Raw genomic sequence first — 20613 nt, forward strand, 5'->3', positions numbered from 1 at the left:
CTAACCAACCTTTCCCACCCTACCCCTCCGTAATTTACCTCATGACCTTTCAGTTTTCACCATTATACCCCACCCAACCCCAACATTACTCCACACCACTCAACCCAGACCCACCATTACGCCAATTCACCCCGTCCAACCCCACTATACTGTACCCTATCTCTCTTGTCAGCTTTAACCAACCCCACCCAACCCAACCCCACCGTACCCTACCCTGCCCTTCCTGTTAATTTTATCCCCCTCCACCTCACCATCCTCTCCATACTCTACCCTATAACACCTCTACAGCCACGCCTCACCCCACCCTACCACACTATTAACCCCACTCCATCCCACCCAACCTCACCATACTCTACCCTACTTCATCTGTCAATTTTATCCCACTCCACCCCATCCATCCCCATCATTACCCCCCTCCACCCCATTCAGCCCCATCATTACCCCCATCCATCCCCATCATTACCCCCCTCCACCCCATTCAGCCCCATCATTACCCCCATCCAGCCCCATCATTACCCCCCTCTACCCCCCATCCAGCCCCATCATTACCCCACTCCACCTCACCCAACCCCATCATTACCCCACTCCACCTCACCCAACCCCATCATTACCCCACTCCACCTCACCCAACCCCATCATTACCCTACCCCATCTCACCCGACCACATCATTACTCCACCTCACCTCAACCAGCCTCATCGTTACCCCACCCTACCTCAACCAGTCCGATCATTACCCCACTCCACCTTACCCAACCCCATCATTACCCCACTCCACCTTACCCAACCCCATCATTAACCCACTCCACCTTACCCAACCCCATCATTACCCCACTCCACCTTACCCAACCCCATTATTACCCCACTCCACCTTACCCAACCCCATCATTACCCCACTCCACCTTACCCAACCCCATCATTAACCCACTCCACATTACCCAACCCCATCATTACCCCACTCCACATTACCCAACCCCATCATTACCCCACTCCACCTCACCCAACCCCATCATTACCCCACTCCACCTCACCCAACCCCATCATTACCCCACTCCACCCCATTCAACCCTACTATACTCTGCTGTACCTGACCTGCCAATTTTTCCACACTCCACGCCACCCAGCCGTGATATACTCTACCTTACCTGATCTGTTAACTACACCACTCCACCCCACCATACCCCACCTGTACCTCATTCCACCCCACCACACCCCACCTATACCCCACTCCATCCCACCACACCCCACCTTACACCACTCCATCCCACCACACCTCACCTATTCCCCACTCCACCCTACCCAACCCTGCTATGACCCCACGCCGCCCACACCCAACCCCCGGTTTTCTATTCTCCCTCACCTGTTAGTTTTACCCCTTCCCGGCGCACCCAACCCTGCCATTACCCCACTCCACTCCAACAAATCTCGTCATACTTACCTCCTTCACAAGTCAGTTTTACCCCACTGCATGCCACCAAACCACTCCATTACCCCACTCAGCCTCGCCCAGCCTCAAACATATTCCACCCTACCTCACCTGTAACTTTTACCCCACTTCACCGCAACTAACCCATTATTCCTTCCCTTCATCCCACCGAACCGTGCCATACTCTACCCTACCTAACTTGTTAACTGTGTAGTATCTCTTTTTGCAGGTCTTACTTGCACCTCTGTCCACAGGTCTGTCTTGCACTTCTGTCTGTAGGTCTGTTCTGCACCCCTGTCTGTAGGTCTGTCTTATACCTTTGTCCGCAGGTCTGTCTTGCACCTCTGTCTGCAGGTCTGACTTGCATCTCTGTCTGCAGGTGTGGGTTCTGATTCTGGCCAGCGTCCCAATCGTGAGTGTGGTTATGTGGATTGTGGGAAATGTGGGTGACATGCCAGTGCTGTACCCTCACGCCAGGCACTCGGGAGGGACACACCCTTTCCTCAGGTACTTGTGGGACTGTACCTTCACGCTTGCCACTCAGCCCCAGAGTAAGTCATGGAACTTATTTGGATTATTGTCATTCTAATCTCATAATGTTTCTTTCTTCAGTGTTTTATTCTAGTTAACGTCAGATGATTTTTTATGTTAAGAATGAGTCATGGGAGTCACTCAGCCACAAAAGAGGTAATAGCCGTCATTATTGTTTGTTCATTATTTTTATTTAATTTATTTTAGCAGTTTGAGTAAGAAACTGTAGAGAAAGTAATTAAAGATAACTGATACTCTTAACCCTTCCAGTACGGCGCGCTCTATAATTCCATTTTTGCGTCCTATGGACAATTTCATTCAGCTTTCCACTAAGTTACAGAGTAAGTTTTAGATCTGACTTTTATTCATCAAGTAGCTGGGTAAGGACGCCAATATCACGCACATCACCAAAACTGGGTTATTTTAGAGGCTGTGAAAGTTACAGCGGACCTACATGAGTCGTTTCAAAGCTTATGAAAAGTATTAGGTAATAATTATTTGACTTTCCTCAGAGTTGCCCACCATATTGCTGAAAAAGTAGCGAAAAGCAACAAATTGAGCACGGCCTAGCACATAAACTGTGTTATTTCTGAGACTATTACAGCTACAGGGGATCCTTGCGCATCGCTGGAAAGTTTTTGATATAGTATTGAATGTGATTTAAGTGACGTTTCTCAAATTCGCCACCATATCACTGAAAAAAAAAAAAAAAAGGCCAAAGTGAGCATAAAATTTAGGTTAACTCGAAAATTATTAATGCTACAGTGGACCTATACCCAGTGTATCATTAAAAAGCTTATGGAAGGATGATAGGTGCTATTTTTTAAGACTTTTCTGAAAACTCGCCAACATACTGAAAAGACTCCCAAAACGCCAAATTAAGCACAAAAACTGAACCGCCATCCTTTGTCACGAGGTTGTAGAGCCCCCAGACTGATGGTATGCGCATTGTTATCACACATATTTTTCTAGAGTGTGCATTAACATCAGGCATGTAGATAATCAGCGTTATTTCGTTTTTTTTTTTTTTTTTTAACCAAAGAAAAATGAACCACAGACTAAAAGCCAGCAGAGTTGTAAAAAAAGTATATTCAGACTGATGCAGAGTTGACCTGTTGCATACATGATGGACTGAGAGTGTACATTAACTGTTGCATTGGAGAACTGGTCCAAAGAGGGTTCAATGTGTACTGCCAAATTGGTGCTGCGCGCCCGCCATGATGCAGGAGGATGCAAGTAAGCGGTTCAGAACATATACTTTGGCACACTAATTGCCTTCCTCACTGTTTCCTCGAATGAATCGGTACTCCAAGATCTTACTAGGCTTTCACAGCTTGGAGTGTACCAGAAAACCTATTGGCAGCAATATTCCGACCATCTCTTTCAATATCTCATTAGGTTTAGACTCGGTTTCGAGGCAGTGAAGTAGGAACTATAGGGTGCGACTGTATTTCTGTCATTTTTTCCACTTTTTCAATGAAAGTGATTGCACTCATGTATTGATACTGTCATAATCGCGTTTTCTCTCGTATATTCCAGCTAGCATCAAACTAAATTTCCGAGCTGAGAATGAGTATAAGAGTTTAATAGTGTTAATTCAGGCGTCATTAACCTTTCTTTCAGGAATGCGTATGCGTCACACTGAGCCTGTACGTGTCTTGAACGGGACATGGTGGATGTTCAGCATCATCCTGGTCTACACGTACACAGGCACACTAATCTCCTTCCTCACCGTGCCGCGTATGACCGACCTCATCAACTCACTCGAGGAACTGGCCAATCAAAAGGAGTTGCTTTGGACATATATTGATAACTCGGCCCATGAGACGCTTTTTGCTGTGAGTATTTGAGGTGTGAAGAATAGAGGAGTGTGTGTGTGTGTGTGTGTGTGTGTGTGTGTGTGTGTGTGTGTGTGTGTGTGTGTGTGTGTGTGTGTGTGTGTGTGTGTGTGTGTGTGTGTGTGTGTGTGTGTGTGTGTGTGTGTGTGTGTGTGTGTGTGTGTGTGTGTGTGTGTGTGTGTGTGTGTGTGTGTGTGTGTGTGTGTGTGTGTGTGTGTGTGTGTGTGTGTGTGTGTGTGTGTGTGTGTGTGTGTGTGTGTGTGTGTGTGTGTGTGTGTGTGTGTGTGTGTGTGTGTGTGTGTGTGTGTGTGTGTGTGTGTGTGTGTGTGTGTGTGTGTGTGTGTGTGTGTGTGTGTGTGTGTGTGTGTGTGTGTGTGTGTGTGTGTGTGTGTGTGTGTGTGTGTGTGTGTGTGTGTGTTTTTCAACCACCTTTTACTTACACACTGTTTTGACCCCTGGCTCATCTGAACGTGAGCTATAGTACAAACTAAAGCTTCCCTCCTTCAGTTCACCATCCTACTTTTGGTGCATATGGAGTGGCCAGCCTACAAAACCCAGCTGCACAGGTTATAATGATAATAATAATAATATACGTAATGAGAACACCAACAGTAATGATAATAATGAGTCGCCCTCGCCCTTACAGAATGCCCCGCCACCCAGCACATACAGCAAGATTGGTCAGTTGCACAAGGACCGACCTGGCCTGCTGGTGGACACTGATGATGAAGGTCTGGCTGCTGTTCTTCGTGGATCCACTGCTTTTATTAAGGTTAGTGCTGTCTGCCTTACCTCTCCGTTACCTACCGTACTCACCCTGCCTAACCTCTCCTTTACTTGCCTTACCCTGTCTTACCCCACACACATGCCTTGTCTCTGCATTATCTGCCTTACTCTCCCTGCATCACCTCACACACCTGCCTTACCCCTCCTGCCTCACTCATCGCCTCCATCTGCCTGACCCACTCCACCACCTGCCATACAGTAAGATAGGTCAGCTGCACCAGAACCGCTTTGAACTGCTCGTGGACGCTGATGATAGGGGTTTGGCAGCGGTCCTTCGTAGCACTACTGCGTTTACCAAGGCTAGCTAGATGATGATGATGGTGATGATGATGATGATGATGATGATGATGATGATATGATGATGATGATGATGATGGTGATGATGATGATGATGGTTCTTAGTGGCATTGCTGCACTTGTTAAGATTAGTTTGATGATGATGATGATGGTGATGATAATGATGTCGTTGATGATGATAATGATGAATTACAGGAAAAATCGTTCCTGGATTTCGCCATGGAGCGTGACTACCTGGCAACAAAGAAGTGTCGCATGGCGCAGGTCAAGCAACATTTCTTCAGCGCTGGGTTTGGCTGGGTGTTGCAAGATGGCGCACCGTACCTTCAGCTCTTCAACAACCAGTAAGTACATCATTTTTTTTTTTCCCTGCTAGACCTATAGATATTTAATTTAGTTATTTTCAACTATAATTTGTTTCCCCAAGTCGGTCATGAGACGTGGACTTTTGGGTATTGAATGTCTCAGTTTGCTTGTACCTAGAGCTGTAAATTCGATGATTGTTTGTCGGAGTCTGCGAGATTAAGGAAACTGCAAAATCAGATTGTCTACCCTGACGATTCTCATATAGGCAAAATACATTATACTGGTTTTATTCAAACTTAGCCCAGATTTTCGTTCCTTTGCATCTCATTTCTTGTAGTTCAGCGATAGAAAAATACAGTATTACACTCCTTTTCATAGCACTGCTTTGTGAACAACATCATATTCTAATGTTAATCTTCTGTTACAAATGCGAATTCAACAGATGACAATATTAAGCCAGTTTGGAGTAAAAGGAGCATAGTTTGCCCACGTCTTCGACAGTTCTACTGACTCTGCTGCAGTTTAACGTATTTCTTAAGTACTTTCTACTAATGTATATGTTCACCCACGCTGTAGCAACTTTATGAGTGCAAATACAGTTGCATTCTATCTTAAAACATTTTTAAGAGCGAAATTAGCTACGTGTGTGTACCCTCTTCCCGAGATTTAGCAAACTCTACCATATAACAAATCAGTGTGTCTTTAGTGGGTGATAACTGGCAAATAACAATATGAGGGAGGAGTGGGTGAGAAGTGGGAGCGTTACAGAACATACAAAGCGACCTAATGAAACATATTGGGTATCTAAACTCATGATTGACGAATGCGATTAACACACACACAAGAAAAAGTAAGACCAGGGATAACAGGGAAAATCTGGGGTAACATAATAATAATAATAATAATAATAATAAAACTAAGTGCTTACTCTCTATAGGCTGTATCTTCCCACACTGCGTTAGATCTTGCTCCTTATTACACCCTCGTTCGCAAAGTGAGAGTGGATTTAATATTTTAAGCGTCGTGTGTAATATTTTAAGCGTTGTGTGTGTGTGTGTGTGTGTGTGTGTGTGTGTGTGTGTGTGTGTGTGTGTGTGTGTTTTGGCAAAAAAAAAAAAAAAATCAGATTTTATCCAATTTTAACCAGACTTAGTGAAACAGCTGAGTGACAATGAGCAGTTATTTTTTTTAGAATAATAGGTCAAAGATCAAGGTCACAGGTCTACGCCAAATGCTGACCTAACGAAAGAAACAACTTTTATCTAATTTAGACCAAACTTGGAGGAGTGAGTGAGTGTACGACAAGAATGAAGTTATTCAATTCGGGGAACTATCATTCAACGGTCTGCGTGATAGAGGAAGGTCGAAGTTCAACCCGGGTGTGTGACTGATAACAAAATCACTCACGATTTTAAGAACAAGCAGTTAAAGGTCACGATCACAGGACGACGTTAAATATTCGGCTCTTAGACCAGTTGGTGGACGCGGGTGTTGCACTCTCTCAAGTGTTTTTTTCTTGTTCTTCGTTTTATTTTGTATTAATCTTATCATTGCACTTTTTTTTTAAAGTAACGGGCGGTTCTCTGTTATAGTCTACAATGGCCAGTGTATCATCATACTTTACTGCACACTCGTTAAAAAAAAGTATCGCATTCTCTCATCCTGAAAGGATTCGCAAAATATCTAATATAAATTTATGTCCAATGTTACGTATGCCCCAGTCCTGCCTGTTAATTATCCGGCGAAACAAGGACGAGAGGGATTTTAGCCGTTTTGTTCATATTACCGCCAGATTTTCTCATATTTAAAGCGTAAAAAGACATCATCATCATCATCATCATCATCCAGACCCCTTTTCTCATCTCAGGGCGAGGTGAAGTAGGATCCAAGGGGCAAGAAAATATCCCGATAGCAGGAGGAACGCCATAAAGTTGCCCAGTTAAACAGGCTACACTCTCATTCACTCACCCTACAAGCCCCCGGAATCTTGATTGCACCGTACAGACATTAGCACCCACACTTACACACTTCATACCACCTGTCAGCTGGAGTCAGTTTGACGGTAGTCACTTCACCGGGAAAACACAGGGCTGTCAAACTCTTGTCATGGACACCTCCGTACAAAATTCTTCCACCTAATTATGTTACGAGTTATACAACCCATCCTTGGTTGACAAAATATAGTTTTTATGTCTGTATTCACAGCTTCTCGTCCTCGCAGTTTTTGTGGTTGTGTTCACAGCTTCTCGTTTTCGCAGTTTTCATTGCTGTGTTCACAGCTTCTTGGTGCACGCGTCTGTAATTTTAAAATGTGCTAAAGTATTAAACGTTAATTAACTGATAGAAAGAAAGGGGGTGTTGGACACACAGTACGTTGGAAAGTGATGCGGGTAACACCTCTTAAATATTCCTGGATGCACTCGTGACTCCTTGCTCCACGTCAACAGAATCCTGCGTATGTCCCAGTCTGGCCTTTTAACAGCATGGCGGCAGCAGTACTGGCCGCGTCCTAATGAGTGTACCGCATCCACCACGGCCCAGACCTCGGCACCAAAGGCCCTCAAGCTCAAGAACTTCAGCGGACACTTTTTTATCTTCGGGGTGGGTCTTTCCTTGGCACTAGTGACTCTGTTGCTGGAAAGGACCATACACGCATGTACCACGATGATTTAAGGTGAGTGATGCTGTTCTCTTTGGTTCTCTCTCATGACGTTGCTAATCCCTACACTCCGATGACGTAGTGTTCATACTAATCAAGTTCGCCTTGTCTTGAATCTCAGGTTAATGAGTGAATAATCCGCCACAGGTTCAAAAAGGCTTGAGTTTCGAAAATGAGCACCTCCGCAAAGCACACCAATGCGGCTACCCCCCCCACCCCACCCCGCCTCCCGGTCTTTTCCATCACGGCCGAGGGCTTATATTCAAATTGTTCTTCTACTGTAGAAGTAGAGTGATAAACTGAAGCTCTGTGTAACCCTGTCTGCTTCGACAAGTTACTCCTGAAATAAATACAATCGTATGGAGAAGCAAAATTGAAAAATAACGTACTCCTAGAAGGTGTTAAGATGGGTAGTAGTAACAGTACTTGTAGTTTTAGCCCCGGGTTCATGTGAATGCACATTCAGTTGACTGCAGGTTGAAGTTTCCCCTCTCCTCCCGTCCACTATTCTCCTTTGGGGATAGGGAAGGAGACAAGGAGTTGAGGGACTTTTGTATGACCGGGTAACTCCACCGCCTGGTTATATCGATGCCATCTCGTGAAGGCGTCCCCCTCCAGCACCGTTAAGATGGGTGAATGTTGCTTTCTGGCACCCTCATCTCCCACACACTCTTAGGGGCTCACACTCGACATAGCCATAGATATCCTGTTTTTCATCTCCACCTAGACGATTTAAGGTGGATGCTGCTCTCTCTCTCTCTCTCTCTCTCTCTCTCTCTCTCTCTTTCCTTTCCTGATCATCTGGCTCTATCCTCGATGTGGTCCCATCTACCTTGTTCATGCTTATGAATACAGAAGCTTTTACTGTCGATTTTTATAACTGGAATAAATTTATTCATATTTACTCCCTCTGTTTAAAGGAGGGCAACAGAAGCACCAGCTGAGTAATACGTTAGATGTTCCCACAACATTGATAAAAATTGTTAAGTTTTATATTTTTACCTTGGTCTCACGAGGGCTCCACTTGAAAGGCCTCGCCCACGGCCTACTCTCTCCCCATTAACCAACACTGTTTTGACATTTTTCCCCCCATTTGATTTTTGAGTTTCTGTTTCCGTTTAGGTTCTGTTCAGTTCGTCGGCGTCCTCTTCATAGAATCATCTCTTCAGGTGTTGAGGCGAATCTGACACTTTCTTGCAACAATTTCTTGGGATTTCTTTACCTTTTGATTCTGCAACACTGCTGTGCAATACAGCTCTTAGATTTATAAATTATAACCCTTTCTCCTTGTCTGCTGAGACGATTTAGACAATGTTAATTTTTCTTTCGATTTCTTTTTCGTGTCATGAGGATAGCTTTGACTTTTCATTTTCTCTCTCCTCAGCTGCCGAGACTTTTTTTTATTTTTCCTTGTAAGTTTTGGAATTCTTTTTACACATTGAGATTTTGGCGCCTTTTGACTGGGCACCTTTAGAAAATAGCTCCCAGATAAATATACTGTTCTTCATCAGCTGCAGGGACAGTTTTGACATATTTTTCCCTGGCAGTTTTATGTGGTTTTATTTTCCTTTTGATTCGGCAGTTCTTGCTTTCGGCTGGAAAGAGGCGCCTTCACGTGCTGGCACCGATATGACTGAGCAACTTCACTTCCTGGTTAAACTAGCGTGCCCAAACTCCCTCGCTATCCCCGAAATGACGATGGTCCACTGCAGAAAGGGGACAGTTTCAGCCTGCCGTCCACTGGGTTCACGTTTCAGATGGGCCTGGGGTTGAAACCACTGCTCCAGCTTGAATCTGACCCTTCAGCACATTGTATTAGAGTTCGTTTCCTCAACTGTCATGACGAGTTTGAAATTTTCGCTTAATTATTTCTGAGGGTATTGTTTACGTAGCTACATTTTAGCACCTCTGGATTTGGCATCTCAAGAACACATTTATTAACGTGTTCTTTATCTTCATGTATCATGGCATTTTTCTTTCTATTTCTTGGTTCTTTTTTGACTTCCGCATTCTGCACCTCCAGAGTACGGCGCTCTCTTTCCCACCAGCTGCCGAGACAACTTTGACAGTTTTTTCTGACTGTTTCTGGATTTCTGCTAATTCTTTGATGCTGCAGCTCTTAGTGCGACCCATCAACACGCCCTTTCTCCTCAGCTGCCGAAACGTCCAGCCTGTCATCCACGCTTCCACACGCCGACCACCGCCACTGAAAACAAATCGATGACGAATATAGCACGACTCGAGTTATATTTGTTTATCTTCTTGATGTTGTTGTGCGTGAAAAAAAAAAATAAATAAATAAATCTTGACTACGTGTTGCTTACTTTGTTCTTGCTCTTACCAGGTGATTATATATTTTTTTATCTTAGGGAAGGAGTTTCAGTGTGGATGAGATATAGCCTTCATGAAACCCTTCCCTGTTAAAAGTCCTTCCCTAGATAATATTCTGGTGGCAGCCTGATTAAAGTGTAAAGCATGTCCTCGCGGTAAAGAGGATAATAATAGATAATAATAAATAATAAATAAACCATCTTCACGCACCTACCACTTTAATATAGCCTTAGTCACGGCCGTCCTAGCCATTCCACGACCCCCATCTTAACACACTGCATTATTTTCCACTTTGCGTTACTAGGCCATTTTTACTCTACCTTGGCTTACTATTGCCATCTCATATCTTGAATACTGAGTCACATTAATAGACTGACAAAAAAATGGTGCTAGTCACAAAGACGTACTATGGAAAAGATGTAGAGCCACAACATCGTCCTTTGCTACCACTGAGCTATGTGGGATAAGCTGAAAAAGGATGAAAAGCTGGGCCAAGTTATGGTAAAGAAGTATTCTAACTGGGGGCGTCCACCATCCACTCACCCAAAATAGTTCTACCCATATATTCAGCAAATGGACGCCTGGTGGTTTAGTGGGTTTTGACGCACGATCTGGCTACCGTCCACAAGGTTGATATCCAAGGGGGGGGGAATTAATGTTCACATAATACCACTTAGGGACAAGCGATCAGTCACCATCGCCTTAACCCTTTCACTCCGATTACGTCTTTTTGCAGTTAAATCTTACTGAAAGCAGACGCTCTCTCTCTCTCTCTCTCTCTCTCTCTCTCTCTCTCTCTCTCTCTCTCTCTCTCTCTCTCTCTCAAAAGCACTGAAGGGGTTAATGAAGGCTGTCTGTAACCCCTTTAGTTCGAGAAGCCTCCCCAAAGCTGTATCAAGTCGTCTGAGGAGAGTAAGAACAGAGTGAAAAACACGTCATCGGGCTGAAGGGGTATGTCTGGAATGAGGCCTGAGGGTGCAACAAAGAATTCAACAAGATGCAGATTTAAGTCCGAATTTTAAGTGGCATGGGGGGCCTTGGTAGAGCCTTCTCCTCAGCGATTTATTTTGCAAGTAACACCTTTTTGCTTATACGCTCTTGATATATTTATAACGAGACAGAGAACATCTATGATAGCCGCACTCACCCCAGCCATATCGACCATCCCAACACATTCCAAAAGGTGCCATTTGTCCTTTCACACATCCCTCAGACACACCCCAGACAAGCTCGACATGCACACCACACACACCTGACACACGCCTCTCCATTCATCGTTTGACACTGGAAGCCTCCCTTAAGGTGTATAAAATCGGGTGGCGGCAGCAAGATAGAGAGCTGGACAGACAGATAAACAGAGTCGTACGTCGATAAGGTGTCCTAAGATATTAAGGTTTCTGTTCTGTGGCAAAAATGTTTCTCGGGGTCTTACTAAACACGAGTTGGAAAACACTCGGCAGTTTCATCTATATATATTGTTTCTGTTCCCCCAGTATTTACAGTATATATATAATGTGTGTGTGTGTGTGTGTGTGTGTGTGTGTGTGTGTGTGTGTGTGTGTGTGTGTGTGTGTGTGTGTGTGTGTGTGTGTGTGTGTGTGTGTGTGTGTGTGTGTGTGTGTGTGTGTGTGTAGGTGGGCCTAAAACAGTAAAATACCACAGGATATAGAGCTATATTACTGTACTGCTTACAGTATTCATTGTACTATAAACTTTATCATTATAGTTCTGTTAAGTTTTGTATGACTTAAATCATCTTTCAGTATACTGTACAGTATGCGGCTAAAGTAGGAAAAAAAAGCGTTCTACCTTACGTCGTAAGTATATGTACGGTAAACTGACCTCATAAATATAATTCCATAAGAAATATGCGTAGTGTCATTCCTGGTATATCTATCTATCTTTCTGTTAATCTATCTTATCTCGATATAGATAGATAGATAGATAGATAAAACCTCTATCTGTTGAGCAAAATCCTTAAGTCACTTTGATATATTAAATGCATTAGCATAAAAGCTTTTTTCTTCTTCCTCCAAAAGAATGGCAATATATATATATATTTTTTTTTTTTTTTTTTATGCGAGGAAGAAGGAACCAAAGGCCATGAGCCCGCAGTAACAGTTCCCTCCAAGAGGAAAACAAAATACAATAGAGAGCCAAATTCAAGATCCGATCATTTTGAGATGCCTGGACACACTGCGTTTGAAAGACTGGAGATCATAGGCAGGAGGAAATACAGACAGAGGGAGACAGTTCCAGAGCTGACCTGTTGCATGAATGAAAGACTGGGAGTAACGGTTAACTCTTGCATTAGAGAGTTGGACAGAAAAGGGATGAGAGTTTGCTGCCAGACGGGTGCTACGCGCCCGTCGTAGAGGTGGAGGAATGCAAGCAGACAGTTCAGAGGAGCAGTGACCATTAAAGTAGCGATAGAAAAGAGATAAAGATGCAACAGTGCGGCGAAGAGACAGAGGTTGAAGGGAGTCAGTAAGAGGAGGAGAGTTAATGAGACGAAAAGCCTTTGACTCCACCCTTTTGAGAAGAGCTGTATGTGGGGAGCCTCCCCACACATGAGAGTTGTACTCCACACAGGGGCGGATAAAACCCCTGTATAGAGTCAACAATTGTGCAGGGGTAAAGAAAGAGCGGAGTCGGCTTAGCACACCCAATCTCTTGGAAGCAGATTTTACAAGAGATGTAATATGATCTTTCCAAGATAAGTCCCGAGTAAATGAAACCCCAAGCATGTTCAAGGATGATGCAGGATTAATCTGAATATTATTAAACATTAGTGGGTATACCTGTGGAAGATTTTGTCGGGTTGATAGGTGTAAGAACTGAGTCTTAGAAGCATTAAAGACAACCATATTATTTTTACCCCAGTCAGAGATATGAGCCAAGTCAGACATCAGGTGTGCCATAGCCTCATCCCTTGTTTCTTGAAGTAACTGTTGAGATGGGCGTTGCGGGAACCGAATGGAAAGGTGAAGGGTGGAGTCATCAGCGTATGAGTGGATAGGGTTAGATGTACAGCTTAGAAGATCATTGATGAATAAAAGGAAGAGAGTTGGTGATAGGACAGAGCCCTGAGGAACACCACTGTTGATAGATCTAGGAGAAGAACGATGGCCGTCTATGACAGCAGCTATAGAACGACCAGAAAGGAAGCTAGCGATGAAGGTACAGATAGAAGGATAGAAACCGTAGGAGGGCAGTTTGGAAATTAAAGATTTATGCCAGACTCGATCGAAAGCCTTTGAGATGTCAAGTGCAATGGCAAAGCTTTCGCCAAAGTCCCGAAAGGAGGATGACCAGGAGTCTGAAAGGTAGGTGAGAAGATCGCCAGTGGAGCGTCCCTGACGGAACCCATACTGACGATCGGAAAGAAGGTTGTGATAGGAAAGATGCCTTAAAATTTTTTTATTAAGAATTGACTCGAAAACTTTTGAAATACAGGACGTTAAAGCAATTGGACGATAGTTGGAGGGTTGGGAGTGGTCACCCTTCTTTGGGACTGGCTGAATGAGAGCAAACTTCCAGCAAGAAGGAAAGGTACAAGTTGACAGACAAAGGCGAAATAGTTTGCCTAGGCAGGGTGTAAGCACAGAAGCACAGTTTTTGAGAACAACAGGAGGGACCCCATCAGGCCCATATGCCTTGTTAGTACTGAGGCCAGTAATGGCAGAAAATACATCAACTGAAGAAATTTTAATGTCAGCCATGAGGAAGTCAGAGGGGGAAGTGATGGAGGAACAGCACCGGAATCGTCTAAGGTGGAATTGGAGGAGAAAGTCTGTGCGAAGAGATCTGCTTTATCAGTAGAAGAAATAGCTACAGAACCATCAGAGTAGAAAAGAGGAGGGAAGGATGATGAGGTAAAGTTGTTAGAAAGATTTTTGGCAAGGTGCCAGAAGGAGCGGGAAGAATTCGAGTTGGAGAGTTGAGAGCATTTAGTATGGATGAACTTAGTTTTAGTAGTGCGAAGAACAGACTTAGCACGATTCCGTGCAGAAACGTAAAGATATATATATATATATATATATATATATATATATATATATATATATATATATATATATATATATATATATATATATATATATATATATATACACACACTGGGAAATCCATTACGGGCTAAGCTCTGGCTGTTGACCTTCCTGATTTAAAGACAACTGTTCCTCTTGCGTAATGTAGTAGCCCTCTCCCTTATTCCAGGGATATGTAATGGAAACATTCAGGGTTTTGTAGCATCTCAGCCTTTGTGGTTTGTCATACGTATTATATTTAAGCATTCTCACGTGCTAATTATTCGTGAAGTCGACTTCTGTCTCTCCATAGCCAGACGCCTTAATCTCATAAAGGGTGACCACAACCATCGCCTCTGTGTCGCCCTGTCCCCTGCCATTTCGCTGCTCTTCCCCCAACTACCACCTCTCTCATAAGCCTCTTTACTTCCTAGGAAGTCGACTTCTTTTGCTTAATTAATAAGTGGAGGAATACCAACCTGCGGAATACAGATGTACGCTGGTAAGGAAGAGCTGTTAGGGAGTTTGCTAGACTGACAGAAATAGCCCCTTGCCCTATATCTGACAACATCGCAGCTTATCATAAGTTTTTCGTTTTCTGTAAATGATCTGATTGTTGGAAATGGATGATAGTGTTAGAATGCTGTTCGAATGACATCAATGCAGCTTCATAGTCAGGGGCTGCGACAGTCAAGTGATTCATGTTGTAAGTCTGTTACCATATTACCATATTCTGAACCTGAACTCTCCAATATTTTCTTGTTTTTGTTACTAAATACCTCATTTAATTTTACCATCGCTATTATTACCTGTAGATTAACACACATCGCTGTCTCTTAATGTTTAACGTCGCATAAAGCTATAGGGCAAGAACAACAGCCTGTCTAAAGTCAGCCCTACCATCCACAATACATATTCGATATCAATAACACGAGTATCTTAACTAGAGCTCAAGCTAAGAATGTTCTCCGTTAGCTAACGAAGGTATAAGGTGACGGATATAGAAATTGAATCTAGCTCGGATTTATGTCAGAGAATGCACTCCACACCTCCGTTTCTGATTGGCTACTGGAGTTCACGTGGTACCTGTAGCTCTTCCCACGGTTGCTCCCATTCTCACCCCAGTACAGCATCAGCATCAACGTATTCTTTGTCTTGTGATAATGGTGTGTTTTTTGCGATTTATCTGAAACGGGGACGGTCTGGTGAGTATCTGAAGAAATCTGAATGTGTGCTTGTGGTGCAGTAGGGGTAGAAAAGGGTGGATGGTGAGGAGCGAGGACGATGAGTAGAGATTCATTTGTTCCACTCGATTTTGCCTCCTCCACTGCCTGCCATGTCGCGGCCACAGCATCGCCACCATCTTTCCTGCAGTCATCCCCACCTCGCTTCCTTTAGTTTCAGTCAATTCGTACTTGCACTTCGCGCTTGTGTCTCACTTTTATGAACCTCCACCTCATTCTGCTTCATAATAAAAGCAATTTGGTGCCTATCGCTTGCCTCTCACCACACAGTCTTGCACCACAGCTTAACGTCCCTCTGGATCTTCCCTTCACTCCATGACACACCTTCCTCTCACCCAGCCTCACCTCACACTTCATACCTCATCCACCACACTCCGTCCGCCACGCCTCGCCAACCACACACCTCATCCACCACACAGTTCACCCACCACACAACTCATCCAACAAACCTCACCCACCACACAATTCATCCAACAGATCTCACCCACCACACACCTCATCCACCACACCGCATCGACCATATACCTCATCCACCACACGCCATATGCACCACACGCCACATCCACCACACACCTCATCCACCACCACCTCATCCACCACACACCTCATCCGCTACACACCTCGCCCACCACACACCTCACCCACCACACACCTCACCTCACCCACCACACACCTCACCCACCACACACCTCACCCACCACACACCTCACCCACCACACGCCTCGCCCACCACACGCCTCGCCCACCACACACCTCATCCACCACACACCTCATTCACCATACACCTCATCCATCACACACCTCATCCATCACACGCCTCATTCATCACACACTTCATCCATCACACACTTCATCCATCATACACTTCATCCATCACATACCTCATTCATCACACGCCTCATTCATCACACACCTCAACCACCACACACCACATCCACCACACACCTCATCCACCACACCGCATCTTCTCCTCCTCCACCTCCTCCTCCTCTTCCACCCTTGTCCTCCTCCTCCTCCTCCTCAGCCCGGAGATTGGTTCCGACTGTGAGATTTGTTTCATCCATGAGAGAGAGAGAGAGAGAGAGAGAGAGAGTAGGACGTTTTGACACTTCCTATTCGGGACGCGCGCGCGCTTGCCAGTGTGTGTGTGTGTGTGTGTGTGTGTGTGTGTGTGTGTGTGTGTGTGTGTGTGTGTGTGTGTGTGTGTGTGTGTGTGTGTGTGTGTGTGTGTGTGCGTGCGCGCGCGCATTTACCTAGTTCCATCTGTCTGTCTCTGTCTGTCAATGAATGTCTGTTTGTCTGTCTCTGTCTGTGTGTGTCTCTGTCCATCTGTGTCTGTCTGTGTTTCTCTGTGCATGTGTCTGTCTCTCTTTTTGTCTGTGTGCCTGTATGTCTGTCTGTCTTTGTGTCTGTGTGTCTGTCTGAGTCCGTCTGTCTGGGTGTGTCTGGTTGTCTGGATGTGTCTGTGTATCTGTCTGAGTCCGTCTGTCTGGGTGTGTCTGGTTGTCTGGATGTGTCTGTGTATCTGTCTGTCCGTCTGTCTGTCAGTCTGTCTGTCTGTCTCAGCGTAAAAGAGAAACGGGTTTAAATGCAGTAAATGTGGTGAACTGTATGGTACGAAAAGGTGCCAAATTATTTCCTACTTTTATGTATTTTTCCCAATGATGGCCGTTGAGAATCTTTTACATTATCTTTAAAGTGTAGGCCTTTCCAGTGGGGCCAGGATTCCGAGGGATGTTTGGTGAGTGAATGGGAGTGTGGCTCATTCACTGTGGTAAAGTTTGCTTGGAATCTCACTGTGTCGTGTTTTTCTGGCCTCTCTTGACCCTACCTCACTGCGCTATGCAATATACGGGTAAAGTTGGAATTTGGTAACAGTAGGAGTTGCCCGTTGTGATGGAGTACTCCCGACGCACTGCCCGTCACCACAGCTTCCTGGTTTTCATGTCTCTTGGAATAGTGATGAATTCTTTTTTCTTGTGTGATTCAACTTGTGTTCTTGCACAGTGGAACAAAGCACCGATGGTGGTTGTTTGTTCAAAAAGCAAAGCTCAGCAGAAGCACAATCACACAACTTAGCTGGGGATCAATCTTGTTTTGTCTCCGGGCTTGGCTGGTATATGGGCCAGGACACACTTCCCCCCGAACATGTGATCGACAAGACTAAACGAAGCACCGGGTTAGAGCTGCTTCATTATTCGAGTCTGAACTTTGGACGACCCCTGAGCAGCGTTTGCTCTTGACGATCACGTGTTCGGGGGCAAGTGTGTCCGGGCCCTGTGACGTCAGGGCCACTCGAGGCTAGTGCTTCCATCAACCTGTTTTTTGTGCAACTTTGAAGGCGTATATCTCCAAATTATGACTTGGTTTAGTAAATTAACTATATCATAGGATAATCCAGCACATTTATCACCCAAATAAATGGTTTACTAAAAAAAAAAAAAAAAAAAAGGCCGTCAACCAGTCCGAAAGAGCTTGACTCGCTGCCGACCACTGAGCTGTATAACATGGAGGGGCTTTTTCCACAGCGAGCGTGTGACTTACGGCCGCCATATTGAAACACCAGCACTCGTCGCCTCCACCGTAGCTCTTGCTTTCTTTGTCTCAGTGCTGCTTCTTTGTATACATATATATATCACAAGGCAAACATACATAGAGGTTATGATTTTTCTGCCTAGCTCTACAAATTATATGGGGTCCATTTAGCCAAGAGTATAAAACAGCGTCAGAGGTTGATGCAATGCAGAACATACCTTTTTTCTTTTTCGTTTTTCTTTTGGCCTCCTTAACCTAATGTATGTTTGATGATAATAAGATAAAATTGAGGTCAATGGAAAAAGCACATATGAAAATAATAATCGCCATCATAAAGAATATAAGCACATTACAGTATAAAAAAAAGTAATTATGTATCTATGTCTATCTGTATTTATCTATCTTTCTATCCATGTCCCTCCTCTCTCTCTCTCTCTCTCTCTCTCTCTCTCTCTCTCTATCTGTTTTGGAAAACCTATTTTTTGAACCACGGAAGTTTTTCTATGCGATGCGAATATTCTGTATGTCGCAGGAATGTAAACAAGTGTAGTGTTTATCAATAATCTTAGAGAATTAGCAACAAGATATATTTCTTACATTTGAAGTGTAATGCCACCTCCCTTCGATAAATTCCTGTGGCCATTTTTGCATCAGTAAGCTGCACAGTGGACCATGGCACTATAATTTCCACACCTGGTCGGTACCCATTTTCATCACAACACCCATACGCTCCAGTGCCACCCTTCCTCTCAACTCTTCATTCACACGTCTCGCCCTCCACACCCAGTTGTCGTCCTCCATCCCCTTCACATGCCCAAACCGTCTCAATCTACCCTTTCTTATCACAACACCCATGCACTCCAGTCCCATCCTTTCTCTTAACTCTTCATTCAAACCTCTCACCCTCCACACCCATCCCGTCCACATGCCCAGACCATCTCGATCTACCCTGCCTCATCACAACACCAGTACACTCCAGTCCCATCCTTCCTTTTGACTTTTCATTCACACCTCTCGCCCTCCACACCCAGTTTTCTTCCCCCCCTTCCACATGCCCAAACCATCTCAGTCTATCCCTCCTTATCACAGCACCAATACACTCCAGTCCGCTCATTCCTCTCAGCTCTTCAGTCAGTCTAACCCCCTCCCCAGGCCTCGCATTCAAGGACGCAAGATGAAGACAGTGAGTATCGTACTGAGTAGGATAAAATATATTGTAACGTACCAAAGACGAAGAGATGAAGCGGAGAAATGCACAGGGTAGCCACACCCTCCCCGCTTGACACCCATGATGCTGTGAAGTTGTTTAAATACACTGGAAAACGCAGCATACAAGCACACACACCCTCCCCGTTCAACAGCTTGGTCGACACTGACTACGTAACGTCTAGTTTCTCAAGACGTGGGGATCGCATTCTGTGTGGATTTGGAAATTTCGTGGTACCTCTTCTTCAGCGATTTACTTTGTCTGATGCATCTTAAAATCAGCGGATAAAAACCCTTATGGAATCCATCATAAAGACAGTAATTTCATGCCTGATCTTTGCGCACACACACACACACACACACACACACACACACACACACACACACACACACACACACACACACACACACACACACACACACACACACACACACACACACACACACACACACACACACACACACACACACAGGTGCGAGGAGGGGAAGGAAAAGGAAAACGGTCGAGAGAGAAAGCCAAAGTGGTGTTGTGCCCTCTGTGTGTGCATGTATGTGTTTGTGTATGCGTGCGTGTGTGTGTGCTATTAGGTCAGGGTGAGATGGGAGGATGAGTGAGCACGCGTGAGTTTTGCCTGTACTGCTCTGTTTGGTGGTGAGGCAGTGGGCTTGAGGCTGGCAGGGAGAGAGGAGGCAGAGGCAGCAGACAGCAACAGCAGTGATGGTGACGGGAGGGGTGGTGGTGGGGGTTCTGGTGGGGGTGGGGGCAAAAGCACTGCTCACAGCCCTCATCACTGCTCACGCTCTCACTGCACAGGCTCGACGGCTAGGTATGTGGTTAGGGCTTTCATTAACCTACAGTCATTAACCTTTGGGCTTTTATTAACCTTTTCATTCATTAGCATTAGGGTCTTCATTAGTCTTTTCAGTCAGATGACATATTATTTCACTTAACCGCATCATTACGGCGATATCTTTTTCATCTTGTTCTTCCCCTCTTACCTTATTTCCTGACGGTTTTATTCAGCCTAGGATAGACCTTTCAAACTAGAGGGTTAGAGACAGTCTTCATGAGCCCTTGGAATACGAGAGGTCCCTCCTACGTAAAATAAAATAATCTGATATTAGCATGGTCGAGGTGAGGGTCAGGGTACTACTCAAAGTCCTCACCACTCCTCAGGCGTTCTTTGCTCAGGCTCCTTTTTAACTCGCTCGGTGTTGGCGAGGGACACCTTCATGTGGTGGCACCAATATAATCATGTGGTTCCACCTTCCTGTTATTGTCCATCGAAACGACGATGGCGAACTGCAGGGAGAGGACACCTTCAGCCTCCAGGCTACTGGATTCATGTTTCAAATGAACCTAGGGCTGCACGTAATACTGTCTGTACTTGCTGACACACCTTCATCTCTAACTTCTGTTCAGACATT

At 44.7% G+C, this 20613-nt stretch overlaps 1 protein-coding gene across 1 annotated transcript in view; it reads left to right on the top strand.

The window, feature by feature from the left end:
• The window catches only part of LOC145416965 (uncharacterized), a 39379-nt gene extending 31524 nt beyond the window's left edge, over positions 1 to 7855 (top strand). The window contains exons 14-18 of the mRNA XM_080285812.1: positions 1804 to 1975; positions 3579 to 3793; positions 4440 to 4565; positions 5072 to 5220; positions 7630 to 7855. Coding sequence (XP_080141938.1) covers positions 1804 to 1975; positions 3579 to 3793; positions 4440 to 4565; positions 5072 to 5220; positions 7630 to 7855 — 888 coding nt within the window. The remainder of the gene's footprint in view (positions 1 to 1803; positions 1976 to 3578; positions 3794 to 4439; positions 4566 to 5071; positions 5221 to 7629) is intronic.
• The last annotated feature ends 12758 nt before the right edge of the window (positions 7856 to 20613 follow it).

The sequence above is a fragment of the Coenobita brevimanus genome, chromosome 108, assembly GCF_032717465.1.
Source record: "Coenobita brevimanus isolate Jiangsu-jjx chromosome 108, ASM3271746v2, whole genome shotgun sequence".
Lineage (NCBI taxonomy): Eukaryota > Metazoa > Arthropoda > Malacostraca > Decapoda > Coenobitidae > Coenobita > Coenobita brevimanus.